Raw genomic sequence first — 19,199 nt, 5'->3', positions numbered from 1 at the left:
TAATAAGCAATCTCCTCCTCCTCCTCCCTATATTTTCTGCCTATCCAGGGAAGGGAAGGATGTTTAAAACTCCCTGTTAAGAAGAGGCACTGGTGGAAATGAAGGGTGGGTGCCGGGGCAGCGTCTGTATGATATCATGAAACACTGTGGAGCTGTAGCTCGGGCACGTTGCCATTTAACTTTGGACTGCTAAAGTCCAGTATTGTCTGAGCTACATTTTCACATGTGATTTTGTTGGTTCCTCACAACTTCGTAAAGAATGTTAGTATTGCCTGTCATACCGATGAAAAAATTGAGGCACAAACAGGTATTATAAATGGCTCATTAACTAAGAAGGGGTAGACCTAAGGCTCCAATTTGTCTTCGGATTCTAAAAGCCAGTTCTTTTTTAATGATATCACCAGGTGGATGGAAAGACTGGGACAGTGTAGAATCATGCCCAGTTATAAAGCTTTATCTCCTAGGACACGAAGAAAATATTCAAGGGGCACCGGAGTAGCTCAGTCAGGTAAGCTTCTGCCTTTGGCTCAGGTCATGATCTCAGGGTCCTAGGACCAAACCCTGTATCGTGCTCCCTGCTGAGCAGGAAGCCTGCCTCTCCTTCTCCCTCACACTTTCCTCTGCTTGTGCTTTTCTTCTCTCAAAATAAATAAAATCTTAAAAAAAAAGAAGATAATATTCAAAAGGGTGTCAGAAGCATGGTATGTCCAGCCTTAAAAACTCACCCAGGGCTGCTAATATATACATAGATAGACGCACACACACATGCACATATGTACATGTATATATAATTAATATTTCATAATATAAGATTAATGTTGTATAATATAATAATACCATATAGGGGGAGGTATAAAAATTTTATAGGTGCTTAGTTCCTTAGGTGAAATAAATGTCATGATATCAAGCAGAGAGATAGTGGGCTTTTAAGCTTGAAATTTAGGTGAGGAGTGTGTGTGTGTGTGTGTGTTTATCAATTTTTAATTTTTTATTATTTTATATTTTCATCATGGTAAGTGTTCTCTTTAATTGCCATCACCTATTTTACCCGTTTCCTCACCCACTTCCCCTCTGGTAACCGTCAGTTTGTTCTCTGTAGTTAAGGGTCTATTGGTTTGTCTCTCTCTTTTTTTCCCCTTTGCTCCTCTGTATTGTTTCTTAAATTCCACATATGAGTGAAATCATATGGTATTTGCCTTTTCCTGATTTGTTTCACTTAGCATTATACCCTCTAGATCCATCCATGTTGTTGCAAATGGCAAAACTTCATTTTTTATGGCTGAATAATATTCCATTGTATGTATATGTGTGTGTGTGTGTGTGTGTGTGTGCGCGCACGCTTCTTTATCCATTCATATATTGATGGACTCATGGACACATGGGGTGCTTCCATAGTTTGGTTGTTGTAAACAATGCTGCAATAAACATGGGGATGCATGTGTACCCTTGAATTAGTGTTTTTGTATTTTTTTGGGTTAATACCGCGTAGTGAAATTATTGGGTCCTATGGTGATTCAATCTTTAATTTTTTGAGGAACATCCATATTGTTTTCCACAGTGGCTGTACCAGTTTGCATTCCCACCAACAGTGTGAGAGGGTTCCTTTTTCTCCACATCCTCACCAGTGCTTGTTGTTTCTTGTGCTTTTGGTTTTAGCCATTCTGTCATGTGTGAGGTGGTATCTCATGGTAATTTTGATTTGCATTTCCATGATGATGATGAGTGATGCCTAGCATCTTTTTATGTGTCTTTTGGCTGTGTGGATGTCTTTGGAGAAATGTCATATATTCTGTCCATTTTTTAATTGGATTATTTGTTTTTGGGGTGTTGAGTTTTATCAGTTTTTTATATATTTTGGATATTAACCCTTTATCAGACATATTATTTGCAAATATATTCTCCCATTCCGTAGGTTGCCTTTTAGTTTTGTTGACTGTTTCCTTCCCTTACAGAAGCTTTTTGTTTTAGGTGAGATACATTTTTATTTTTATTTTTAATTTTTAATTTTTTAAAGATTTTATTTATTTGACAGAGAGAGACACAGTGAGAGAGGGAACACTAGCAGGGGGAGTGGAAGAGGGAGAAGCAGGCTTCCTGCTGAGCAGAGAGCCCGATGCGGGGCTCGATCCCAGGACCCTGGGATCATGACCTGAGACGAAGGCAGGCGCTTAACGACTGAGCTACCCAGGCGCCCCTGGGTGAGATACATTTTTAAACCCAAAGTGTAGCAATATGAAAGAAAAGACCATTTTTAAATTTATTTTGAATGCTGCAACATGGGAAGGAATAGGCCAATAGAAAGGTGCTGGGAACGTGTAAGGTTTTATAGGCAAGATAAACACGACACCAGGCGAGGTAGGCACAATGCAAGATTTATTAAAGGCATCTCCAGCGAAGTTTCAGGGCTTAGGAGAAGGGGAGGCAGGAAAGTCACGTCAGGAGCAGGTGGGCACCCTCGGGCGAGGTTCCTCGACTCCAGAAAGGGGAGTGTGGGAAGTCGCACTGGGAGGGAGGCGGCAGGGGTCTTTTATCGGGCCAAGGCAGGGCATGGGCTCACATCCATATATGGTAGGGTATTTGGTGATTGGAGGGTATGGGGTGGGGGGATCCTGATACTTCTGTTTCCTGCATAGGTATCAGGTTACCTATGGAGACGTGACCTGGGCATACATCCTTTTGGCGGGAGAGTCAAGGGTTAAGGAAAAGTGGTGGGGAGGAGGTTGGAAGATGGTGGCTCCAGGGGTCATTTCTATTGTTCCTCCTGCATTCCCGGAGCCCGTGGACCCAACAGAAAGTATATACAATTCATGGGTGAACTAAATGAAGTTCTTATGCATTCTGAGGATTTTTACTTTTTCATTTCAAAACTACTTTAAAAATTTTGAGTATAGTTGACACACAATGCTACATTAGTTTCAGGTGTACAACATAGTGATTTGATAAATTAAATATTACGCTGTGCACATCCCAAACGTAGCTACCACCTGTCACCGTACAAGCTATTATGATATCACTGACTGTCTTTCCAGGCTGTGCCTTTTATTCTTGTGATGCATTCACTCTGAAGCTGGAAGCCTGTACCTCCCACTCCCCTTCACCCATTTTTCCCATCCCCCAACCACCAGTTTGTTCACAGTGTTTATGGGTCATTTCAAGGATTTTAGAAGTTTCTTTTATTGCCTCAATTTTACCTAAACAGGTGTGACTTTGGACTTCTGCTGTTACTAGCATTCTGTTGATGAGCCATTTTCAGTTGTTTTGAAAAACAAACAAAGGGGAAGAAGACATTAGTCTTTTAAAGCGTGAATTGAATGTAACTCTTAAGATAGCCTTTTTTTTTTTAAAGATTTTATTTATTTATTTGAGAGAGAGACAGTGAGAGAGAGCATGAGCAAGGAGAAGGTGAGAGGGAGAAGCAGACTCCCCATGGAGTTGGGAGCCTGATGCGGGACTCGATCCCAGGACTCTGGGATCATGACCTGAGCTGAAGGCAGTCGCTTAACCGACTGAGCCATCCAGGCGCCCTTAAGATAGCCTTAAATGGTGGAGTCTTCAGGTTATACTAAAGCTTACTGAAAGCATTTAAAATAAAACTTTTTCTTCCTTTTTTTAAGTTAGAGCTGGAGCTGGACCCTCTGATCTCACCATTGCTCCTCAAGGAAGGGTGGAGAGGTGAGAAGAAAGGAACTCTTTTCAAATTTTGTGTGCCCTGCCTCCCATTGCTCTGGGGTGTGGGAGTCAAGGGGGAAAGGGTAGTTTGACAGAATTCCCCAGGGGTTTGTGTAATTGGCCCATGGTCAGTTTTATTCCCTGAGGAATAAAGTGTGAAAGGGAACTCCTGTGAGAATTTGCCTGGCAAGGAAATTAACAACCAGGAAGTGACAGGAATTAATGGAGGTTGGGTGGGGAGAGGGAGTCCAAAAAAGATGAGGTGCCCTTCTCCTCATGTCACATGGGGGATACCAGATATCATCATGAACTTCTCATTGGTTATATTACCCTTGATTGCTTGGTTAAGGTGGTGTCTGTTGGGTTTCTCCACTGCCCCGTTACTGTTTCCCTTTCCAGAGTCTCTTGTTTAGAAGTCTCAAAGTCCAGCTCACTCTCAGGAGAAGGGAAATTAAGCCTTGCCTTCTAGACTATCTTCCAACTTTTATCTGTTGTACTTAACCTCTCTCCCCCAAATTTTCATGCTTATGGAAGCAGACAAAATTAGCTTCTGTCCTCTTATCTTCCAAGTCACCCCCTGCCCTGGGGTTTTTAATCGTCCTCCCCACAGCCATGCTACTGATTCTTATCATGATCTTCCTCGAAGATTGTGATCCTTGTTACTTATGGGTCACGACTGCACCCCTCCTCCCTCCAGACACCTCCCACCAAGAGGCTGTACTGACCCACCCTATTAGTGCTAGTGAACTAGCACTGTCGTTCCCAGATTTCTCTCCATCTTGACCTCCTCTAGCACATAATATTCAGCAATAAATATTTATCTTGTCTCATAGTTGTTTTTACTCATTTTCTCACCCTATTTTTTTATTTGTTTCCCTGGTATTGAAACAAGCCTTTGTGTGTATATAAATACAACTCTAGATTTATATATTCAAGTTACAAGCATGTTAAAACAGCATTAGTTATTTGCCTCTCCCACCAGAATATCAGCTCTGTGACAGTAGGGACTTTGTTTTTGTGTGTGTGTGTGTGTATGTGGTGATTGTATCCCCAGAGCCTGGATTGGGGCCTGGCACACGGGAGACATTTAATAAATATTTGCCAAGTTATTCATAAATGTTGTACTTGACCTGTTTATAATATGAGGTGCTTTGCTTTTGCCACTGTTGAGATTCTCAGAATGTCTTATTTTGGTTCTGTAGAGTCAGGGTGGGTGGGAGCAGGGTCCAAGAGCACGGTGGATTTGACTTGCTTCCTTCGGAAGGACAGTCTGTAGCTGTGGCTTGTTCTTCATCTCAGATGCTAGGCCAGCTTCATGCAGATGCAAATGGAAGTGAGGCTCTTACCTTCGAGAACATTACTTGTGTTCACAGCTGTGTCTTCTTTGTCAGAGAATGGATTTCAAAAGGAGAGTGACAGAATCCGAACTCTGAGGAGTGGAATGTTCTACCCTAATTCTGTATCACCCTCAGGATCTGAAGCTCAGCGAGGACACACACACACACACACACACACACACACACACACACACACACAGCGGCTGAAGCAGGGCACCTTCTGGGACAGGCGTGCTGACCGTTGTCTTGGCACTGCTGATGGTCATGGCTGTGGCTGAATTTCTCATTGGCCTGCTTGGAAATAGCATCCTTGTGTCTAGAGTTTTGAAGAATGGATCCAAAAATGTAAAGAGATCCCCAAACAAACTCATTGTCCTGGGTATGCTGGCTGCTCAGTGTCTTCTACTGCAGGAAGATCATTACCCCTGAACCCTCTCTGCTTGTGGCCGAAGCAGAGGGCCTGGGGTGGGGTTTTTGGTTTCTTCTAGGACCTTTCCAGATACTTTGGTCTTTCCTCTGCATCCATGCTGACTTCCTCAGAAGCTAGCTTCACCTTCCTCCTTCTTCCCAATTCAGTTCCTCTTTCTCCTTGTTTCCTCATAGTTTCTGGCCTAGTTTGACCATTGTATTGGTTTTCTGTTTGTGGTGTAGCAGCACATACTTAGCAATTTAAAACAACACACACATTTATCGCATAGTTTCTGGGGGTGAAGAGTCCAGGCACAGCCTAAGTGGGCCCTCTGCACAGAGTCCTAAAAGCTGCAGTCACGATGTTGACTGGGCTGTAGTTTTTTGGAGCTTAGGTTCTTTTCCAAGATCACTAGTTATTTGCAGAATTCAATTCCTTGCAGTTGTTTGACAAAGGTCCCCATTTTCCTGCTATTGCCTTCTGTGGGCCAATCTCAACACCTCACAGTTCTTATCATGTGTCTCTCTCACAGCCTGGTAGCTGGATTCTTCAAGGTCAGTAGGAGGGCCCAGTTTCTCTTCCAAGACTTTTACTGGTTAAGTGAAACCCACCCAGGGTAATTTTTTGAGAAGTTCAAATGCAACTGGTTCAATTACATTTGCAAAAGCCCTTTATCTTTGCCATAAAACGTAACCTAGTTACAGAAGTGACAACCTGTCTTATTTACAGTCCCATCCTGCCCAAGGATTATTCAAAATCTCTTTGACGCTGTCTTAGAATTCAACCTTCCATAAACATTTGTGTTAGACTGGTCCTAGGGAAGTTGGAATCTGGACAATAAATGAAACACTTTACTATATTTCTTGATAATTGTGCTAGTCTTTTTTCACTTATTTGAGCTCATTTCCTTCCTCTATGATCTTGGTTTGAGATATATGCTGAGTCATGTGTGTGTGGGTACTTGATCATAAATTAGGACAGATTACCTCAAAGACTCAGATTAGTAGTGATGGCTCCTCTCCCTGACTTCCATTTTTTTTTTTAATTATTTGGCACTTAAATGTGCTATTTTTGTTCTCTGATTGTTTTCTTCCCCCAAATTTTCCCTACTTCTCTCTTTGATAGTGAAATATATTTTACTTTATTATTTTTGATAATGAAATATATTTTATATTTGAGTTTATTCAGCTTTCATATTTTTATGTTCAGAGTACTTTTTATAAAAATAAAATTTTTTTATAATAATGAGCTCACATTTGGCACTGTATAAAATCTGAGAATGTTTTGATTTGATCTTCTTATTGAAAGGTCTTTATATGTGCTAGTGTCTAGATGCTAGCTCATGACCCTTGAGAAGGGGAGCCAGTATCTGTGGTGCTATTTTAAGTCTCTGAGTGTAGGCACAGAGTGCATTCATGTGGATGCAAATACAGAGGGTATCATAATTTCTAAACTCTCTGTGCCTGGTCACAGCTCTTCAGTCTTGAACAGCAGAGCAAGGCCAAATCCAGATTCTGTGGTGTGAAGACTTACCTTGGGTGTTGTCTCACCCTCCGGGGAGCTGAACCTCAGCCACAGCCACACACATTCCTGCTGAAGCAGGACACCTTCTGTAACAGAAGTCAGACTCCTTCCTGTCCCCAGCCATGCTGAGTGCTGCCCTAGCACTGCTGATGGTGGTGGCGGTGGCCGAATTTCTCATTGGCCTCATTGGAAATGGTGTCCTTGTGGTTTGAAGCTTTGGAGAATGGGTCCGAAAATTCAATGGGTCCTCATACAACCTCATTGTCCTGGGCTTGGCTGTCTGCCGATTTCTCCTGCAGTGGCTGATTATGATGGATTTAAGCCTGTTTCCACTTTTCCACAGTAGCCACTGGCTTCAGTATCTTGGTGTCTTCTGGATCCTGGTAAGCCAGGCCAGCCTGTGGTTTGCTGCTTTCCTCAGTGTTTTCTACTGCAGGAAGATCATGACCCTTGAGCACCCTGTCTGCTTGTGGCTGAAGCAGAGGGCCTATTGCCTGAGTCTCTGGTGCCTTCTGGGGTACTTCATGATCAGTTTGTTACTTGTAACCCACATTGGCTTAAAGCCCTATGATCCTTCCCAAGGCAACAGCAGCATTCTGTACCCCTTTGAAAGCTGGCACTACCTGTATGTATTAAAGCTTAATGCAGGAAGTGGGTTGCCTCTGATGGTATTTCTTGTATCTTCCGTGATGCTGATTGTCTCTTTGTACAGACACACAAGAAGATGAAGGTGTATACAGCTGGTAGGAGAGATGCTCAGGCCAAGGCTCACATCACTGTCCTGAAGTCCTTGGGCTGCTTCCTTATCTTTCATGTGGTTTACATCCTGGCCAGCCCTTTTTTCATCATCTACAAGTCTTCTGCTAATCTCCTCATTGTCTTCATCTCTGAGACAGTCATGGCTGCCTATCCTTCTCTTCATTCTGTCATATTGATCATGGGGAATCCCAGGGTGAAGGAGACTTGTCAAAGAATTCTCTGGAAGACAGTGTGAGCTTGGAGATCCTAGAGAAATGTATGCTCAGAATACTCTTTTGAGACACTTTTTGGTAGCTCTCTATAAAGGAGCTGACTTTCATATCTTTCAAAATTTTTCTTTTTTGACACCAAATCAACAAATGAGCTACAGGAAATTCAGAATAAAAACTAATGCTGTTTCTCTTTTGGCAATGTAAAGTATAACCGTTTTATTGTATTATAGACATCGAGACTGGGGCTTTATGTTTGGTAAAGTAGGTGTTATATTCTGTTTATATGTACTAAATAATTCATTTCTTTTAATATTACATATATAAGTTATGTTTTTCCTATTATAGGGAACAGAGGTTAGGAACAATTAATATAGAGATTGTTGATTTTTATTATATTTTGCCTATCCATTAACGTTTGTCATTTTAGATAAGCTTTTTAAACAAAGAAGTATCAAATAATTTTCCCATTTCTCTACTGTATAGGTCTAGTTATCTAACTGAAAAATGAAACAACATATCTTTATATTTCTAGAAGTTTCTTTGAGCCCTAGACTTGCTTTTTACAATAAAAGTCAGTTGGCTGTCGTGTTCTGTATTAAGCTCCAAAGCCCAGGACCTAGATAGGGACAAGATGGGAATAAGGGGCACTTGCTTCTGCTCTCAAAAAAACACTGCTCCCTGAAGAGGTGAAGCCTCCTCCTCTTTGGTCCATTTTGGTCTCTCCACAGACTGAAATCAGAGTATAGCATACCATGCCTTTGAGCTAGATGGACATTACCTATGTCAAATCCATGGCTGCAGGAACTGTGTCTGTTTCTGTTTTCTCCTAGGTTCCTGATGCCTGGAACAGTCCCTAGCTTATAATAAATAGTAAATATTTCTAAATGATCAATTAGCTGCATTAATTAGTCTTTCAGTTACTCTTTTATGTTATAAAGAAACAGAGGCCTGTAGAGGACAATGGCCTGCCCAGGGTTTCATAGAGAGCCAAGGGAAATGCTGGGACCAGAAATCAGTTTCCTGACTCTGGGGTCTGGGCTCTATCCTTGGACATCATGCTACCTTCCTGAACAGCTAGCTTTGCCTTTGGCTTCTCTGAATCCCATCCCTCTTCTTATGTGCTTTCTCAGTCATTTTTTTAGCTTTGAGCACAATTTGTTTTGGTTCAGTTGAGGGGATCTGGAATTCAAAGGACAATACTTGATATACTTAACATTTTTTTTTCACTTCTTAGGAACCATGATCATCTACTTTCTTTATCTGTTCTCCCCAATGTGTGTCTTTTCCTTACCTAAAGCTGTGAACTGAGGTACGTGCTAGGCATGTGTAGACGTTAGTCATCACGAAGGGCAGAACTGGCTCCTCTGATGTCACCGTGCATTGTATGAAGTCAAGGACTGTCTTTTGTCTTCTGGGAATGATAATATCCATCCATTTCAAGTAGAGAGATGCTTCTCCTGGGTTATATTTTTAGTAGTAGGATGAATTTTCCATTATGCCATGCCTACCTTTATACAGGTGTCCTTTGTGAACAATTGTAAGAATGATAGTAATAGTATCTCCCATTTGGGTTGGGCTTTACATTTTACCACGTATTCTTATATATCACCCATCATCTCATTTGATTTTAATAACAACTCTATGTAGTTAGCATTTCTTTCTTCATTTTATACATCACAAAACTCAGGCTGGAGCAGTGATTTGCTCAAGATCATCAGCTGGTAAACGATGCAGGTAAAACAGTCTCAGAGCTTTGGACTGTGGGTCTTGTACATTTTCCAGTAAACCTTAAGTTTCTCTTGTTCATACTTATAAGGCTTTATGCTGGGGTGAGCCTGTGGAATACTCCATACTCATAAACTCCAACTTTATGAGTATTTTTCAACAGATGAAATAAACAATTAATCTTTCAAGTTTGTTGCAACTTGAAAGGTTATTAGTGGGTTGCCTGGGAGCCAAGATCCCAGTCACAACTGAAGTATCTATGACTGGCTCTTCTTGGGGACAAACCACTTGCATTTTCCCCACTTTGGGGGATTAGATTTCCTTCCTTTTCTAAACATGATTTAGCTCAGGATGGGTGTGAGGCTGCTTTGTGTTTTATCCCAGAAAACAAATCTGGAGGCAAATCTGTGCTCTTGCACTGGTTCTTAGGTAAATCTTTTCTAGTTTGCATTCCCAGAGCTGCAGCTGGATCCATGTGCACGTGCTCACGTGCCTGTGTGTGCCTCAATGTGTGTGGATATCACTAGCCTTTCTTGCTGTTACGTAGTATGATTCAGCCTAGGAGGGGACTAAAAAGTTTCAAACGAACATGTTTTCATTCCATTCCCCATTATTAGTCCCACTGTCCAGATGTAGTCATATTTTGCCATTTGCCTTAGTTACTTTCAGAACGCTTAAGATTTTGCCTCTCTTACTTGGTTTATCAACTTTGAACTGTAACTTTTGAATCCTATCCATCACAGTTTGGGGATTATCTCACTTAACCCCAAAACTCTTCTCCTCCCCTAAACTTGATGAGTTTTATTTGTCCTTAATTGTATAACTTTAAGTAATATGTTTTTAACTTTACTATTTTGAACCATAACTTGTGATAGTATCAATGGAATCTGAATTATGTAGAAGGAAGAAATTAGTGCTTCATCTGTCTGGTACTTTCCCCATATCCTATCTCATGTTCAACTTCAAATGACTTAAGGAGAAAATACATTTATTGGGAGGAAATTGGCTATCTCACAGAATCAGTGGGAAGACTGGACAGTCAAGATCAGAATGGGAACCAAGAGAGTTTAAACAACTGAGAACACGACCAAGTCTCTTTCTGGGGACTGATGCTGGAACCACCACACACATTTCAACTGTCAACATTGTGCCTCTCAACATTGTGACACGGCCACTGCCTCTGTGAATGTGCCCCTGGGTCCTAGCTCCAAGGTCCATAGTCCTGCTGGTGAGCCTCTGGTTGGCTGATTCTAGGTCACACACCTGCTGTCTGATTTCTTTTTGCATTCTGAAATATGTATTTTTAAATGAAATAAAGTAACTCAATAATTAGATTAAACAGCAGAATTGATGGTGAATTAATGAATACTTAATAAACTAATTAACGAACTGGAAGTTCAGCTCAAAGAACCCTCAGAAGGTAACAGGCAACTGTAAAAAGATGGAAAATGTAAAAGAAAAGAATAGCTATAGGGTACATAGAAACAACAGAGTAGTTACTGTGTAAGCGGAGTCCCAGAGGAGATGGGAAGGGCCATATATAGCCTAAAGTTCGTAGCAGCAATGGCCACAGTTGCCAAACTGTGGAAAGAACCAAGATGCCCTTCAACAGACGAATGGATAAAGATGTGATCTATATATACAATGGGATATTCCTCCGTCATCAGAAAGGACGAATACCCACCATTTGCATCAACATGGATGGAACTGGAGGGGATTATGCTGAGTGAAATAAGTCAAACAGAGAAAGACAATTATCATGTGGTTTCACTCATATGTGGAACATAAGGAATGGTACAGGGGAAGAGAGGGAAAACTGAATGGGAAGAAATCAGAGATGGAGACAAACCATTAGAGACTCTGGACTCCAGGAAACAAACTGAGGGTTAGAGAAAGGAGGGGGATGGGGGGATGGGGTAACTGAGTGATGGGAATTGAGGAGGGCCTGTGTTGTGGTGAGCACTGGGTGTTATACACAACTAATGAATTGTTGAACACTACATCAAAAACTAATGATGTACTATATGTTTGCTAACTGAAAATAATACAATAATAATAATGATATGATGATGATAATAATAAAATAAAGCTTCCCCGGCTGATTCTAAAGTGCAGCAAGGGTTAGAAAGAGTAGAGCATTAAAATCACTGAAGTTTTCCTAATGTATAATCAATCTAATTAACATAGTATTATGTTGAGGAGGACTTATTGAATATAGGGTAAAACATGACTATGAAACAAGAAAGACTCTTAACTATAGAGAACGAACTGATGATTGCTAGAGGAGAGGTGGGTAGGGGGATGGGTTAACCAACTGAGCCACCCAGGTGCCCCAAGGGGGATGGGTTAAATAGGTGATGGGGATTAAGGAGTGCTTTTGTTGTGATGAGTACCAGGTGATGTATGTTAAGTGTCAAATCATTCTGAAACTAGTATTACACTGTATGTTAACTAACTGGAATTTAAATAAAAACTTAAAAAAAAAGATGCGTATGAACGGTTCAGTCTTTCTTCCGTTTAATAAGGTTTTGTAATTCAGCACTCTGGATATTTGTGAGGAACTAGAAAAAGGGTTGGAGGAATATCTGATATTGCAGTTGATGAACTCCAAGGCCCTTAGCTGTGTATCAGCTGGCTTTGGGTTTACCCATTGTTCCCACAGGAGCACTTGCCAGTCCAAATCATTGCTTCTTCTCCTTTTTTTTTGATTTTTATTTATTTTTTTAAATTTCTGTTCAGTGTTCCAGAATTCATTGTTTACGCACCACAAATCATTGCTTCTGAGATTCGTGTTCTAGATGTCCCTAGAGAGCTCTCATATCCTTTTCCTTTCTTTTGTTTTTTTGTCCTCAGCATCACATGGGTACACTCAGACATGGAGGCCACCTTTTGTCACACTTTATTATTACACCTTGCCAAAAACATTCCCTATACTCACTCGCACCCTGATGATGGCATTCTCACTACGTCATGTTAATAATAACATCTCTAGGAACACAGATGCCACCTCCCACAACCACCTTCCAACTCCATTTACTGCTTTCCTGGGATTCCCAAGGATTCTTAGAACCCGCTCAGGTTATCCCAGCACTTCCAATTCCGTTTCACTCCCCCACCCCCATAGCACTTATGTGGTATAATCCATCTTTAAATTTATTTAACTGCCTTTATCCTTAAGCTAGAATGTATACTCCAAGAGGACAGGGATCTTTTTGTTAGTTTTCCTCTTGTTCTTCACTGTTTAGATTATTAGGTATTGTTGAGTGAATAGCCATGGGCATAAAAACCATGCAGCTATAACACATACACTATTGTATAAACTGAGTTTTATACTTACGGTTTTGATGCCATTACACATTCGTCTCTATATCATTGTACTTTTTAATTTTTATTAATATTTTGTATTTGAGTATGGTTGACACGCATTGTTACATTATTTTCAGATGTATGACATACGAATTCAACTTCTCTACATGTTACGCTATGCTTATAGTGACCACCTGTCACTGTAGGGCAGTATTACAATATCATGGCTATTCCCTTTTTGTGCCTTTTATCCCCATGATGTATTTATTACGTAACTGGAAGCCTGTACTTCCCAGTCCCATACACCCATTCTGACCATCTCCTTATTCCCTGTCTCTCTGGTGACCGTCACTTTGCTCTTTCTATTTATAGGTAGATTCTGCCTTTTCTACACCATTTTAAATGACCATATATGTTATTGTTTATGATTGTACTGCTTTTTTAAAAAATAAGCAACAGTTTATGGCTGGACATTTTTATTACCATCTGCCCCCGTTTTTTGCTCTTTACCGTGCTACAGCAAACATCCTTGAAAAACCCTAAAAGCAGAAGTCTACAAGTGGTGAATAAACATAATTCTAAGGTTTCTCATGCATGTCACAATATCATAGAAAGTTCATACATACTTTCATCAGAGGTGGGGATCCTGATTTTAAACAGGGTAGTCAGATAAGACTTCACTGAGAAACTAATATTTAAGCACAGATTTTTAGGAAGTAAGCCATGCATGTATCTGGGGAAAGTGCAAAAATTTAGAGGCAGGAAAGTGTCTAATGTGTTCAAAGAAGAGCAAGAAGGCCAGTGTGGCTAGAGTAGAGGGTGTAGTGCAGATTAGGTCAAAGGGGCCAGTAGAATTTTTAGGGTCCATATAGACCACTGTGTAGACTTTGTCTTTTATTCTGAGTGAGATGGGAAGCCGTTGGAGGGTTTTTAGCAGAGGCAAGTGATAAAACTTGACTTATATTTTAAAAGATCACTTTGGTAGTTAGTTGTATTGAGAATAGGTTGAATTTAATACAACAAAAGTAGAAAAAGGGAGATGAGTTAGGAGGATTTTGTAATAACCAGGCCTACCAGGGTGGTAATAGTGGAGGCAGGGAGAAGTGGTAAGATTGCTGAAATGTTTTGAAGTAGAACTGGTAGAATTTACCTGTAGATTGGATTTGAGGCAGCAGAGAGGAATCAAAAGTGATTCCAAAACTTTTGGCTTGAGTAAATTACAGGGTCATCAGATTATATGGGGAAGACTGTGGGTGGAGGAGGTTGATCTTTGGGTAAAACTTGGAGTTCAATTTGGATATGTTAAGTTTGAGATATAGATTAGATATCAAAGTGAGTTGTTGAGTAGACAGCTGAAGAGACGAGATTGGAAGTCAAGGGAGACGTCCAAACTTGAGATACACATTCCGGAGTTTTTAGAGCATGTATGGCATTTAAAATCCCAAGACTGGTATAGACCACTAAGGAAGTGGGTGTATATAGATGGAAGAAGTCTAAGACTGAAACTTGAGCACTCTGATGTTAGGAGATTGGAGAGATGTGGTTGAATCAGTAAAGTAGACTGAAAAGAAGTAGCGGGTGAGGTCAGTAGAAAAAAGATCATGTTGCCCTGGGCTAAGTCAGGAAACTGTTTCTAAGAAGAGGGAATGACTAACTGTCAGATAATACTGATAATGTCAGGTGAAATGAGAGCCGAGATTTGACCTTGTAGAAATATACAAGTCATCAAAGACTTTAGAAAGAGGAGTTTTTAGAGAGAACACTTTGTGAAAGTCAGATTTGAGTTGGGGCAGGAGACTGGGTTGGAAAGCAATTGGAGAAAGTGAGAAACTTTTCAAGGAGTTTTGTTGTAAATTGGAGAGAAAGAGCAGCAGAGGGTAGGGGACATGAGATCTAGATACTTACTATTAATAGAAGAAATAATGGCTTAGTTGTATATTGATGTGACTGATCCAGGAGAGAGATGGAGGGAAGGGCAGGGAGAAAGGTGGAGGGAAAGGGAGTAGGGAGGGGAAATACTGGCGTGATTTTCTTGACTAGAAGAGAGAGTATGAGATCTCCTGAATAGTGGAGGCTTTGCTTTAGATAAGAGCTATTAAAATCCATACAAAAATCATCAGAAAGCCTATGTCAAAAGCCGAGTCATTTATTAGTAATTTTTATATTCTGACCAATGCGAGGTGGTTTCTTGTGGTTTTGATTTGTATTTCCCTGATGTGGAGTGTTGTTGTGCATTTTTTCACATGTCTGTTAGCCATTTGTATGTCTTCTTTGGAGAAATGTCTGTTCATGTCTTCTGCCCATTTCCCGACTAGATTTTTTTGTGTTTTTTTTGTTTTGTTTTGTTTTTGGGCGGGGGGTGTTGAGTTCAATAAGGTCTGTATAGATTTTGGATCCTAATCCTTTATCTGATAAATCATTTTCAAATATCCTCTCCCATTCTGTAGGCTGCCTTTGGGTTTGTTAGCTGTTTCCTTTGCTGTGCAAAAGCTTTTAATCCTGATGAAGTCCTAATAGTTCATTTTTGCTTTTGTATCCCTTGCCTTTGGAGATGTGTCTAGCAAGAAGTTGCTGCGGCTCAGGTCAAAGAGGTTACTGCCCATATCTTCAGAAGCCAGTATCTTTAGAAACCTTCGAAAGGTTACTAAAACAAATGCATAAATGCTTTTTCAAAAGCTCTTCTGCATTGGCTATTCTTTTTCAGTCGAGCATTCACTTTAGCCAAGAATGTGACGTGACACTGATTAGGATGGGTCTAAGTCAGAACATGACTGATGTCTACAGTTGTCCTTTTTACTTAATGTACACGTGCAGTAGAATATTCTAAACAGGAGGAGCCTGGTAGATACTCATCCAAAAATCTTAAAGATTTAATGATTATTTCAGCAATTTGTTACTAGATTTTAGAATGAGTATTTTAAAAAATCATGTCAGAGTTAGTATCAGCCTACAAGTTAAATTCTTGCACAAAAATTTATGTCCATAAGGTAATTCTATTACATATAGTTAATAGTCTGAATTAAAAATATTTTCACTCTTGGTAATAATTTTCTTTTGAAGCACATGACTGATAGAAATTTCTGTATTCTGAAGATGAATAAATTATAGCTAAATCTGTGTCAGAAGCATTAGTGGCTAAAATGAAGAGGGTTAAAAATCTGTTTTCCTTGATTATGACTTAAATTGTTTTGAGAAATAATATATTGTTTATTTTAATAACAATGGTAGCACATCCAAGCTGATGTAGTATTTGTTCAACAAATCATTCTTAGCCTCAACTTTATGTTTCAGGCATTTATCTGCAGATTTCTTAAATTTATCTCTGCTAATATTAGTTACTGGCTCATTATGATTTTGAAATTCTTTGTAAAAGGAGAGTGAATTTCTTTCTTTTTTTTTTTAATTTCTTTTCAGTGTAACAGAATTTATTGTTTATGCACCACATCCAGTGCTCCATGCAGTACGTGTCCTCCATAATACCCACCACCTGGCTCCCCCAACCTCCCACCCCCCGCCCCTTCAAAACCCTCAGATTGTTTTTCAGAGTCCATAGTCTCTCATGGTTCATCTCCCCTTCCAATTACCCTCAACTCCTTTCTCCTCTCCATCTCCCTATGTCCTCCATGTTATTTGTTATGCTCCACAAATAAGTGATCTAAAATACAATTTGGTTTTGTTTCTTAATTTTTAAAAGATTTATTTATTTGTTTGAGAGAGAGAGAGAGAGAGAAAATGCATGTGTGAGTGGGTGGAGGGGCAGAGGGAGATGGAGAGAATCTCAAGCAGATTCCCCCCCTCCGCGTGTGTCGTCCCCCCCACCCCCCGCGCAGAGCCTGCTCTGGGGCTCTATCTCATGACCGCTGAGATCATGACTTGAGCTGAAATCAAGAGTTGGAGGCTTAACTGACTAAGCCACTCAGGTGCCTCAATTATTTGTTTTTAAAATGTTGTTTTGGCTTTGATTTCTCTTTCAAAGCTATTTACCAAAATACATAAGTTGAAATGATATTGCCAATCATCTATTGATATCATAGTTTAGTCATTCTTGTTATACCTATATTGGGCTTAAGTCTATCATTTTCTGGAATATAGAACTGGAACATTGTGAAGTGGTTTCCAAAGAGGCCTTAAATTTAAATAGGAATTACGATGACGCACTATATACAGACCTCGAAGAATTTTTCAGCGGGAGCTAAAATCAGAGATCACGTGAGAAGCCATGAAACTTCTTATGTTATCTAAATAGGGGCTTTTTTGCTGTATGTGAGGAAAGAAGGAAGTTTAAGTATCTAAGAAACATCTGTGTATTTAGAAATGTAGTTATGGAAGAACATAAAGGAAATGGCACAGGCTTTGGAGTCAATTGGACAAGGTTTGTATCCTTAGTCTGCTTTTTATTACTCTATGGTCTTGGACAAGTCACTAGATATCTTTTTTTTTTTTCCTCAGAAACCTCAAGTAAGTGGGAAATATAGCTTAGAAGAAGAGATCTAAGAAAAAAAAACGAGAATTGGGTGCCCCTTACTGCATCCTGTTTAAACTGTATTCTTTTAAAAAATTATTTTAATAAAGATTTTATTTATTTATTTGACAGAGAGAGAGATCACAAGTAGGCTGAGAGAGGAGGGGGGAAGCAGGATCCCTGCTGAGCAGAGAGCCTGATGCGGGGCAGGGCTCAATCCCAAGGACCCTGAGATCATGACCTGAGCCAAAGGCAGTGGCTTAACCCACTAAGCCACCCAGATACCCCTAAAACTGTATTCTTATTTTGGAGTAAACTTGCCTCTCTGTCTAAGGCAGAATGCAAACTAAAATCTTTTTGGGGTTTTAAGGGGTTATGATCAGTGAAATAACATTAGTGTAGGCCAGCTGGCATCTTCCTCAAGGAGAGAACACAGTACAACCTTGGATGTAGGAGCCAGGAGTAGAGGGAGGACAGAGGGAAAGGGATCTGTGAGCTGCAACATGGCACTCAGGGAAGTCTTGATGGTTTGTAGTCTTGATGGTTTAGCCCTCGAACCATGCTGCTCCTGGTTGCTGTGCCTGGGAAACTCACTCTAATTAATGGGATTGAAAAAAATTAGTAGAAAAAACCTCCACTGAGGAGTTGATTGTTATAGTGATTGATACAATTTGTCTTTGTCTAAATCATAGGCAGTGGGGGGAGAGGAAATACTTTGCCTGGGATAATGCTGCTTTTGCCTTCAACACTAAGAATATTATATTATATTATAATATTATATTATATTATATTATATTATATAATATAATTATATATGTGTCTATATTATATAATATATATAATATAATATAATATTATAATATAATATAATATAATATAATATTATATTTTATGAGAAAGAGAGAGTGAGCAGGGGTGGGGAGGGGCAGCGGGAGAGGGAGAGAGAATCTTGAGCAGGCTCCATGCCCAGTGGAGCCCCCAACTTGGGGCTCGATCTCATGATCCTGAGATCATGACCCAAACTGAAATCAAGAATCCGATGCCAAGTCAAGTGAGCCACTCAGGTGCCCCTTGAGGAATTTTTTGAAATGAATCTAACTTTGTGAAGTTTGGGTCTTTTTTTTTTTTTTTAAAGATTTTATTTTTTTATTTGACAGAGATCACAAGTAGGCAGAGAGGCAGGCAGAGAGAGAGAGGTGGAAGCAGGCTCCCTGTGGGGCAGAGAGCCCGATGCGGGGCTCGATCCCAGGATCCTGGGATCATGACCTGAGCTGATGGCAGAGGCTTAACCCACTGAGCCACCCAGGCGCCCGGTGAAGTTTGGGTCTTGACCAGGTGGCCATCTTAACAGACAGAGGGCATTAGGCTTTTCTTTACATTTTCTTCTGACATTCCTTTTACTCATATTTGCATTTCACAGGGTCAAGTGACAGAAGATGTATTTAGAAATATTTTGGGAGTAGGGTAGGGTGGGTGGGAGGTCTCAAGGAGGTTTGGATGCCATTCTGATGAGTTTAGAGTTTATTTTCAGGGCAATTGACAACCATTGAAGGTTTTTTATATCCTATTATAGAAAGCAGTTCTTTTAGGAAATGTGTTTTGAAAGTTGTATTAGTTTTCTATGGCTGCTATAAGAAATTACCACAAATAACTTAAATTGACACAAATTTATTATGTTTACAGTACCATAGGTCAGAAGTTTGGAAAAATTTCAGTGGGCTAAAATCAAGGTGTTGTTCAGGTTGTGTTTCTTATTGGGGAGAATCCATTTCCTTGCCCGTTTTGGTTGTTGTCAG

The 19,199-nt window shown here is 40.1% G+C and overlaps 1 protein-coding gene across 1 annotated transcript; it reads left to right on the top strand.

The window, feature by feature from the left end:
• The first annotated feature begins 7,061 nt into the window (after positions 1-7,061).
• TAS2R5 (taste 2 receptor member 5) lies at positions 7,062-7,948 on the top strand. The gene is given in 2 exon segments (XM_032865295.1): positions 7,062-7,650; positions 7,653-7,948. Coding segments are annotated over 2 exon segments (885 nt in total).
• The last annotated feature ends 11,251 nt before the right edge of the window (positions 7,949-19,199 follow it).

This window comes from Lontra canadensis, unplaced genomic scaffold (assembly GCF_010015895.1).
Source record: "Lontra canadensis isolate GAN:19392208 unplaced genomic scaffold, GSC_riverotter_1.0 scaffold2, whole genome shotgun sequence".
Taxonomy (NCBI): domain Eukaryota; kingdom Metazoa; phylum Chordata; class Mammalia; order Carnivora; family Mustelidae; genus Lontra; species Lontra canadensis.
The sequence above is the reverse complement of the archived record's forward strand: the minus strand, read 5'-3'. Positions and strand labels throughout refer to the sequence as shown.